Source organism: Cornus florida, unplaced genomic scaffold, assembly GCF_030987335.1.
Source record: "Cornus florida cultivar Cherokee Brave unplaced genomic scaffold, ASM3098733v1 CherokeeBrave_3.0.0_Hap2_Chr08, whole genome shotgun sequence".
Classification (NCBI taxonomy): Eukaryota; Viridiplantae; Streptophyta; class Magnoliopsida; order Cornales; family Cornaceae; genus Cornus; species Cornus florida.
The window spans coordinates 2,078,702-2,089,857 of NW_026775578.1; the positions used below are offsets into that span (position 1 = coordinate 2,078,702).

Sequence of the window (11,156 nt, forward strand, 5' to 3'; positions counted from 1 at the left end):
TATAAACTTTTAGTGACAAAAAACCAAGCGGCAAAATTTAAGTGTCGAAACAATATACATGTGGAAGAAAAACCACTGGTTGGGTCATGCTTGGGATCATATCCGCAATCGAATTCATGACTTGCAGCCAATCTCAGTCATAATGTAACTTTGTATGAAATTCAAGGTCCATGCTTTTTGCTACCTGTGATAAATCACTCCGCATTTGTAACAGAGTACCTGTGATAAATCACTCCGCATTTGTACATCCATACAAATTATAATTACGAATTGAGTAATACTCCTGACACGATAGAATGCCAAGAATATGGGAACAATTTTCAGAATGTGTAGCAAAGCCAAACACACTGTCCGAAAACATCCAAAAGCATCCATGCTGCAGTATGATGAAATGTACATAAACCAAGAAACAAAAGCTATTATATTCCTTCAACTCGAAATTAACATTCAGTTTCAGAGAAAAATTTAATATTGGATTACATGACATAAAGAACTACCTACAGACGTTCCCCTCAATTATTCTAATTGGTGGGGATTACAACAATACAAGTTGGAAGAAATCATGAAATCTGCAGCTCGCACACCTCATCATGAATGCAATGCTCTTTCTGGTCTTTTAATGGATGGATATCGTCCAAAGAAGATCAGAATCAGATTGCACAGTTATTTTCTTTTCTTTCACAATATTCGATGTACTTATTAAACCACCAAATCTCATTTCCGTGCCAGCTGTTAGAGAGAGGATTCCAATTAAAATTGTATCAGACACATCCAATGGCAGAACCCCCGGACCCCCGCCCCCCACCCAAAAAAAAAAAAAAAAAGGAGTGGTGAGGGGGGGTGGTTGTTTGATATACCATTCGACTTCAACAAATAAAGGAAGTAAAAGAAAGGTATAATGTCATTGTGATATGCTTACCAAGATTCCATTCGAGCCCGGAGGTGGTAGTGCTTCTAGATGGCATCCCAATCGGGACAAGTCCACAATGAGGGCCCTCAACTGAGGACTGGATATGGATCTCATGACGGTGAGTCTTTGGAAGAAGTTGGATGAGGCAATCATTGGATAAAAGAACTATTCTCATGGACGAGAAATTATAAAGAACATTTATGTTTCCAGCCTCATGGTCAAACCGTCCACCAAGTGCTCCAGCAACAAGAATGCATAACTTCAATTAAAACAAGACTAACAATCACCAGTGACAAATTTAGAAAAAGGAAGTTTCTAGAAAATAAAAAGTTTTCCGCTTTCCAGCTTCTAATCAAACTTATTGACAGAAAAGGATTGGCTGGTTGCAATATTCATATCACCACCTTAACAGATCAGAATAAAGTTCAAGCTTACATGAAACAAAGCAATTCTTGCAAAAAGAGAAACTGAAAGATCATATGAAACTTACATTAGACTTGTCCAGGTTTGGTGTGCAGTCACGAATATATGCTATGCATTTATGGAGGTCTGTGGTGTCCTGATCATTAGATGCATCTTCTATCTCGGTATTCTGTGGTCAATAAAGCACAGGCATTCTGATATTTAAGTTCTAAAGCATAGTATATAATACATACTGGACAACAACGGCCAAATATAATAAAAATACATGGAAAAGGAAAATTATGCACACAAAGCAAAGAAATGACATTATGGTCTAATTGCAAAAAGACATCATTGTTATATAAGCTTAAACATTTTTAACTTACACCTGAATCTCATTGTAAGTTACATGGCTATATGAAACAATATATTTTGATATATACTCTTTTCAGTTGCTATCAATAAAAATTGAACCCTCAACCCCAATCCTCTCTTTAGATGACACAAGCACTTTCACCATTATGCTACTTCAGCTTTTGCAGTATATTGATGCACATTTATTTGTTCATTCTGACAGAAAATAAAAGGTGAATTTTGTTATTGGCAGTATCCACACGTGCATTGGCTATTCAAATACATAAACATGCAAACAAGCAAAGGAAGCAAGCAGTATAGGGCCCTCTCAATTCCCCAAGTTAATCCTGAAGTTTTACTCCTGCACACATGCATGCACAAGCTATATTAGAATCGGAAAAAAATTAAAATTGGTGAAGTACATTTGCAAAACCACTGCCATGTCATATTTTCCAATTTTGAAGCTCCCAGAAGTTATAGGATTTCTGACTTGCTTACACTTACTTCTTTCCTATAAATCAATTTTTTCTTTAAACTTTTAAGTTCTCCTTCACAAACAAATGTACATCAGTGCATATTAAATATGTGCATAATTAGTAGAGTGAAATTTCTTGGCAAGCTATATTGCTATAATAATGAGACTAATTGACATACTCCATAATCATCCTCAACAGAGAATGTCAAATGGTTATGTAAAAAAAATGTCGCTAGCTCACCATGTTTTTATAGAAATCTTTTACTTCTTGTCTAACTGAATCCATGTCTCCCTTTATTACATCTGGCTTGTACCTGCAATAAATCCATGACTTAATATTGCAAATGGTCAATTTAGAACAAGGGTCCAGAAAATATACTGCAAAAAAGTGAACCAAGAGAAAACATAGAGAAGACTCAAAATGACATAGATTCAGTCTAATTTGGAGAATCCATGATGTAGAAATGACATAGATTCAGTATATTGATGCACAAATAGTACTTGCAAAGCAACAGATAATCAAACTACAATGAAAAAAGCCCCCCAAAGCAAATTAGTGAAGTTAAGATGAAAGCTATGAGAAAATCAACCCAAGAACCCCCAGAGAATACTTTAAAAGGAGCACCATATAGAGACCATGCACATTAACCCACTCGGAATACAATCTGTCTCAATCTCTGAACCCTCAAAAAACTCAAGAGTTATGTTCCTTCTAAATTGATCATGCCACTGTAAATGGAGCTTCCACTGGCTGTCCCTCCAACTCCAAAACCACACATTCAACAAAAAGCTTGGTCCAACAAGAAAAAAAGACATCACCAAGGAAAGCACAAACCTATCTAAGAGACTGCGTAAATTGCCAAAGAGAGAGGCAATAGATGTTGTAGGAAAGCAAATATGTCAAAACTTTCCAATTGATAAATAAAATATACATGGAAGAACAGCTCAATGTTCACATGCAGCAATTGTGGTGTTCATAGGCTTGAGATCCCATGTACGCTAACCCACGCAGGGTGACTTGAACCCAACAATCAGTTCAATCTTCTTACGATTAGATCTATGTTATTTTTCTCCAAGTAGCAGCTCATCCAATAAACATGACATTCTAGTTCTATGTGCTAATAATTCACAAGTCCTTCAAATAAAGTAGGAAATGTTAAACTGTTGCCTCTCTGTCGAAGTAACCACACCACTTTTAGAATTTCCTTAATCCCTTTGTCACTTAGTCCATAGCGCAACACCAATTTAGAGCCTTAATTTCATAGTATCACAGTGTCACTCAATAGAACCACAACATATTATTTCCATATGTGTCCTAACAATTTCAATCTCAGATTCTAAAAACTATTTCAGTTAGAACCTAAAAACTATAGCTACATATTCTAGTAGACCTAGAGTAGGTTTGCATAGTTCTATAGCACCAACCAGAGCTATCTTCAGATTCTATAAACTTGATTGAATCTCTTATCCAATCGCTCTCATATGAATCAATCTGAGGACAATAAATGAGATTAAACTCTTTTCTTAACCTACATTTGACAGCCAATAAAACTGATAATTTTGTTGTCTCAAAATTTATATATCAAAATTTAATTGTTACCCGTGTATAAGATTTATGCCAAAACTTAATTGTCACTCATATCTGAAATTTAAGTTTTGCATACCTTCCTTTAAAAAGAATTATATTATGTTTTTTGTTTTCCAAAAACTCAATTACAATGACAAATTTGATGTATTAGGCTTTCAATGATTTTTATGGTCTCATGTAATCAAGAATATAAAATCCAAAATATTTTATTCCTTAATTTCCTTTTATTCTCTTTCATTTATTTATTTCTTTCTTTATTTTTTATTTACATTTTCTGAGCAAGTAAAAGGAACTTTTACACCCAAAAGGAAGAAGGGAAAAAGGAGGAGCAAAAGAGAGAAAATTTCCAGTTTTCAAAGGCAATTAGGGAGGATGAACTTTTTTTATTTCAAAATCAGGCAGGTCCTGCTCAATCAAGGTTCCGAAGCCTCTAATTTCATAAAAGAAAAGGGAAAAAACTAGAATTAACTATTATTAATTTATTAGTTGCTAAGAAGAAATTGGAAGAGAAAATAAGAAGTCCAATCCCCATATCAAACCAATGAATTTGAGTTATTTCTTTTAAGGGAAACCAAAACACTAAAAATATAAGGAACAAAATTTATCTTCTTGTCTTTTCCACAGCTTTCTCAGCCACCAAACCCATAGTAAAAGGGTAAAAGTAATCAAAAAAAAAAGGTGAACAAAAATATAATCATTTTGCAGTCACAAAAAGACAAACAAACAAAGAATATAGTAAAAGTCGAACAGATACAATTTTTTTTTTTTTTTGGAAAAAGAAATAGCAAAAATAATCAAGATTTGACCAGTCGGAGAAGAAGAAAAAACCTATTTTGAACAACGGAGGCGTCCTCTTGAGGGAACAGTTGAGGAAATTCATCAAACAAGCGATTAGCGCCACCATCTGCGCAAATACGAAGTTTTGCTGCTCGACACCAAAACACATTACTTTAATTCAGACAATCGAAAACCAGAACTACACTCATTCACAATTAACCTTATATATATATATATATATATATATATATATATATATGCACACACATATAAAGAGAGAGAGAAAGATAGACCGTGGTCCCAAAGCAGAGGAGCGAATCGAGGTAGGCGTTGGTTAAGCAAGACGAGTACGTATGTCGGAGAAGGGAGGTTGTCGGCGGGTGTCGGAGGTAAGAGAAAGGTAGAAGAATGTGTCATGAGGGGCATTGCTAACAAATTTAGAAAGAAAGATCTTGTGCGTCTCTTGAAATCTTGTGATTGGAACACGCAAGTTTTTATATTCAACAGGGTCGTGTGCCGATAACCCCTATAGTATCTATATTCTGCGTTTAAACCCCTCTTGGTTGTTAACCACCCCTCTACCAAAAAATATGTGCGAATTAGTCCCTTTTGCTTGTTTACCGGTCCTCGAGCTGCGAATATACTAAAATACCCCTCATTCTCACCCCGATCTGTTTCTGTTTCAAATCCACCCGTTTTCTTCTCCGACGGCATTCTTGGCCGGAGCTTTCGTTGGTTGTTCCTTCCTTGCTCACCGTCTCTTCCGTACACGAGTAGCTTCTCTGCGCCGTGCATACAGTAGCCTAACAAATTCACAACATTGCGATGCTGTACAAATCCAAATTTGCTAATTACTTTGTAAACATGACCAAAACCGCCTTGGCCGAGCTTATGATTTGGGTGGAAATTTTTGGCTGCAACTAGGGTTTCAAAAGGGAATAGCTTCTGTTCTTGTGCCGCGATCCTCTCTAGGTCCTCTTTTTGTCCGTCTGATTAATCAATTACTGAGTGAGTATAACAAAAGTATATAAATATATATATAGACATAAATATATTTGGTGAATTGAAGACGAAAACATACCTTTCTTAGAGACAAAATTGAAGGGTTTGAATAGGTTGTGAATGAAGTTTTCGGATTTGGTCATGGCTGGTGATTATCAAATCCCATGAAGAGATATCTGGCTGCTTTCCTTCTTGCTCGCCGTCGGTGGGTTTTTCAGAGTTCTTTGCCAACACCGCTCCCTCACGTCCGCTCTGTCTCTCCTCTTTCTCTAACACAGAGCCGCCATCCTTGGCGGTGGCGACTCGCCGTCTTCTGTCATCTCCGAGTACACTGTCGTTCCATGCCCGTCGGTTTGTCCAGTGATGATTAGACCTTCCCGACGGAGGTCCATGTAATAGGGTGAGGGCAATTACGGAATATAAAAAGGATAATATTGGATTTTAAGGTTTTAACGGCCATTCTCAACTGAAATTCCTATAGGGGTGGTTAGTTGCAACAATTTAAGATTTAGAGTGGACTTGTATGCACAAAAATAAATTATAAGGGTGTAATCGCACAAAATCTGACTGTTTTTTCTAGACTTTACCCTATTCAATAAAAACATAAGAGAGAATCAATGCTGAGCGGTTGGTAGTCATGCGAGTGTGAATGGGGGCACTTTAAATCTTTGTTTTCAATAAAGGTCAACCCCACCTATCAGGGAATAAATAAAATAAAATAATAAAAAAAAAAAAAGCAAAAAGTCATAGGTCACTTACCAACAAAACAAGAAAAGGATCGATCCTTGGGCACACATCCAACTTCACATTCCGCCACTACACAGTCAAATTATATCTCCTTTGGTTTCACACCAAACGACTTGTAATTTTAGTACCTATGTATGTATGCATGTAATACATTTTATTTATTTTTATACCAACAAACAGTAATTTTATTCAAGCACAAACAAATAAACAAATTAACTAAAAAAAAAAGTGAGCCCAGAACTCAACAGGGGTGCAAGATTCCAAGTGTTAAAGTGTTTAGTATGTTTTACAGATTTCTCCGCATCCTAATTTCATGTATCGTCTTTTTTATAAATCTTTTTTTAATTTTAAAAAGAGAAAATAAATTGCATACAAAAATAATATATATATCATACTTAAATAGTAATTATAGGAACAGAGAAACCCATAGCAAAAAAAAAAAAAAAAAAAATTGGTTCAAAACAGTAATTAAAAAATGGTACTCGTTATTATTGATCAACTAGTTTTCAAAGGCAGATGGGACCCACCTGTCCGACCAATAAGCAGTGACTGGTCAACGAGACTATGGAGTCTACAGTAAATGAGTGGCAGTAGATTTGAGATTAAAGGAAATCAGTGGAATGGTCAACTAAAATCGTGCATGCCACATGCCAACAACCATACAACATACGGAGTACAATATATAATAGGGTATAACTTCCGAAAAAATATATATATATATATATATATATATATATACATATATATAAAATAGGGTAAAGTGTAATAAAATCCACTAATATTACCTTATAATTGGCTAAGCCTAACTATAATTAGCCTCAAATCGCATCTTCTCTGGTCTCATTATCCGCAATCCCGTCAACAACTATAGACACTAAATTTCGCAAACCCAATCACAAAATCATTATCAACTTACAAAATTACTTCTGTGTGATTCGCCCATTTGCTGCTAGAGCCCAAACTCCTCCAACACAATACTAAATCATATGAAGAAAATAAATCCAAATCCTAGAACTGATTCACCATTTTTTCCGGTGATGAAGTTATGGTGGGGGTGACGGTGGTTGCAGAAGTGGTGGGTAATGGCAGTGGCTCGGTGGTTTAATATGGTTGGTTCGGCAATGATGGCGTTGACGGTGGCTTTGTAGGATTCGATTGGATAAAATTGTTTGAGAGAAGTTTGTTGCTTGATTGGTTGACGTTATGGTGGCGTTTCAAAAAATTCGTGGTTTGATTGGTTCGGTGATGACGGTGGCGGCAGCGAGCTTGTAGGGTTCGATTGAGTAATTGTTTTAGTTTTCAATACGATGGAGTGCTTGTGAGAGACTATGGCGGCAGCGGCGGTGGCGGGATTGCGGCACAGTGGCGGGAAGAGAGAGTGGGAAGGTGGGCACTGACGACCGGTAATGGCTGCCGAAGATTTTTTTTTTTTTTTTAAAAAAAAGCTTTGATATATATATATATATATATATATATAGATATATAATATTTAATGTGCCTTTTATTTTGTTTTTATTTTTTTGCCTTTCCTGATCACAGTTACAGTTGTCACTCAACCAACTATTTACTATCATTATTTTTATTGGGTAAAGTGTACTAAAATTACTTAAGATTTGGAGTAAGGATACACACATGAAAGTTTAGTAATTTTCGAACAATGACACCACCTCACCACCTCAAGTGTAATACAGTTGCCAAAGCCCAATACTAATGAATTAACATTTTTGCCTTTAACTTTTATATTGACTAATTATAAAAATGACCTTTTTATCCTCAATTTGCAGACTGTCCTTCTCTCGTTCTCTTTTCCTCTTCACCGCCCCCCAATTCCACCAAAGCCACTTCTTTATCCTTCAATTTTTTCTTTTTTTATATACATATACATACATATATATGCACACACGAAGATAATTATATGTACACGCGGGTGGCGGCGACGACGATGTTGCAGTAGAGGCGGCGACGGTGATTGCAGTTTCGCCGTCCTCTAAGCTCATTGCGCCATCCTCTAAGCTCACCACCATTAACTCCAAACTTCAGTCCCTTATCTTCCTTCTTCTTCCCTTAATTCTCTGAATCGGGCCCACCGCCATTCTCAAAACCTCCGCGCCTCTCTCTGAGACTACCAAACGCACCACGATTGGAAACATATCTCCGTCCTTCGGACGGAACAAAGCTCTTATTAGAAACCCAACTCTCCGATTCGTCCGCCCTCGACTGTGAATCAAAAAATCCCCCCCCCCCCTCCTCTCTCTTTCCTTTCAAATCCATTACTAAACGATGATTTCGTCGAAGCCCCCCAATCATCAGTCTTATCAGCGCGAGAAGGCGCCAATTCTCTGCTCGAATCTCTGCCAAACCCTTATTGTCTACGAGGCTGACCCCTAGAAGAGTTCCACCTAGGGTTTAACGATTTGTCTATGCTCGAATACTTGTTCGAACTGTAGGATTTGAACCCGCCGCTTCTGGACCGCTCCGTCTCCTCCGCGGTTCTCTCACGAGGACCAGTCGAAAGCATTATGAGATCTTCGGAGGTGAGGCCTTTGGCTTGGTAGACCTGAGTCGGCTTATGGGCACTGAAAGTGGAGAATTCGGCAAGAGATAGGGTTTGGCCCTTATTCTTTGTCTTAGTGGCCTTTGCCGAGGAAAGGGGAGGGAAGTTCGTGAGCGCCGCCGTGTCGCGGAGGAGATCGGAGGCATCGTTGCCGTTGAAGTGCTTGGAGTCGTTGTCGGCCCCTTGTTGAAGAAGCTCGTTTTGGTGTTCTTCGGAATCGAGCGCCCACGCGCCTGGTTTGGACCACGCACTAACAATTGCCGCCATAGTTTCTCTCTCTAGAACTCTGTTTCTTTCTCGCTCTATATCACAGTGTAGATAGGTTGAGATAGTGTTCTTTGGCAGCGAGAACACCTGTTATATAAATGGAGGCTGTGGATTCGTGTCGATTGGAGCAAAATGTCCCCGTCGTTGAGACCTTGGTCTTTGGAATCGCCGATGTTGTCTCATCTCACCGCCGGTGATCCCAACAACCTTCACGTCGGCGATCCCACTACACTGAAACCATCTATTAGTTAACCATCGTGCACAGCTTTGCCAGCATCCGAATCTCTGGCCGCCGTTGAAATCACCAATTTCTCCCGATTATTTTGACGGTAATGAAATAAGCAACATGTCTTGAAATAAGTTACGGTGTGTGTGTGTGTGTGTTACGGTGTGTGTGTGTGTGTGTATGTATGTATATATATATATATATATATATATATATAGAGAGAGAGAGAGAGAGAGAGAGAGGGGGATGAAAAGGGTAATTTGGGTTATTTAAGTATTTTGATATTTTATAATTAAAATTAATAAAATAATGAAGGGTAAAGTGCACTTTTCACATGTTTTAAAGCTCTGTTTGGATGATAAATTTTATAAGGGGGTGTCACTGTCCGAAAATAGCCTAACTTTCATCTATGTGTCCTTACCCCAAATCTCAGAGAGTGTCAATGTAATTTACCCATTTTTATTTTGTTATCATTATTTTATTTTATACTAATATAAGTTAATTATTTACTACAGTATTGATTAGAGAGTATTACGGAGTAGGTGAGAGTTTAATGAGGCTGGGCCCAGAAAATTTAAAAGTATTTATGTGTGGTGGAGCAGGCTTCAGGCTTCTTATCTGTAGTCAGCGTACGTACCTTCTAGAAAAGAAAAGGGCAAATTAAATTAAATTAAAAGGGAGTTGAAAATAAGTATAAGAATTAATCATTTCCACATCAACACCCAAAATAAATAAATAAATAAATGGAAGGATTAACCCGATTCATGGCCTGCTTAATTTGTAAAACCAAATTAGTTTACTGTTTCATTTATTATTTTTTATTATTATTCAATAAATAATGGACAAGACTTAAAAACTTAATTAGTTTTATTGTTTCATTCTTTAATTATTATTATTATTATTATTTAATAAGGAAAATAATATTATTGAAAACTTCAAAATTTCAACTTAAATAAATATCATTAATATTCTTGTTTGTTTTCATAAAATACTCCATTTTTCTTTCCTTATCTTTCCAGTTTCCTATAGTCCCTTTCTTTATCCACAGTAAGTTTCATAGTAGTCAAATTTAATAATTTAATTTGCACAAAATCTAGAGCAAAAAGTGTAATATTTTATAATTTTTCCTTGCTTTTACAATTTTTTTTAAAAATTATCTTCTTGCCTTTATTTTTTAGAATTAGATAGATCATTAGTTGATCATTATAGCAATTAACAAATATCTATCAAAGTATTAGATGTATATTAATGATAAAAAAACACAATATTTCAATGGTCCTTACAGAAATGCAATTTGGAATGTAAAACAAATATCCATATACATGATTGTTGAAACTTTAATTGCCAACAAAGGTACTAGATTAAAATAATTACAACTTTCTAGATAGTCAATTACTAGAGTTCATTATATTTGACACATGAGTAACCACATAAACTCAGTGAAGCTGTATGGTTTTATTTGTCACATAAACTCAGTGAAGCTGTATGATTTTATTTGTCGGGCCAAATAACAGACTCATTTAGCTATCCCTTAAAATGTACAAAGGGAGGGGGTAGATTTTACATACTAGTGCCATTAATCCGTGTAGTGCCTTTTTATTGAGGTACAGCCCCAGATTAGAGGCCTGGAATTTTGAAAGAGTAGGAGCATCAAATCGTGTGAATGAACAAAGCTGTTGAAATTTTATTCAATTTAATTGTTAGAAGAATAATTATTGTATTTTCAAAAACAAGATTTTCTTATATTTCATTCTTTAACAAGCAATTATTCCTTCACCAAGGACAAGAGTCGCTAGATGGAATTCAATGTGTCAGTAATTGTTAGTTCCACAGCAAATATGGCCAAATCCCTCA

The 11,156-nt window shown here is 36.3% G+C and overlaps 1 protein-coding gene and 1 pseudogene across 1 annotated transcript; both read right to left on the minus strand.

Moving 5' to 3' along the window:
- Positions 1-398: 398 nt before the first annotated feature.
- On the minus strand, positions 399-6,138 carry LOC132268844 (thiamine pyrophosphokinase 1). The gene is made up of 7 exons (XM_059769706.1): positions 5,588-6,138; positions 4,800-5,495; positions 4,558-4,654; positions 2,383-2,455; positions 1,401-1,502; positions 920-1,169; positions 399-729 (listed from the first exon to the last, which is right to left on the minus strand). Exons 1-7 carry the CDS (start codon positions 5,649-5,651, stop codon positions 617-619), a joined length of 1,395 nt encoding a protein of 464 aa, XP_059625689.1. The 5' UTR covers positions 5,652-6,138; the 3' UTR covers positions 399-616.
- Positions 6,139-8,166: 2,028 nt separating this feature from the next.
- LOC132268527 (eukaryotic translation initiation factor 4B3-like) lies at positions 8,167-9,124 on the minus strand (annotated as a pseudogene).
- Positions 9,125-11,156: the final 2,032 nt, after the last annotated feature.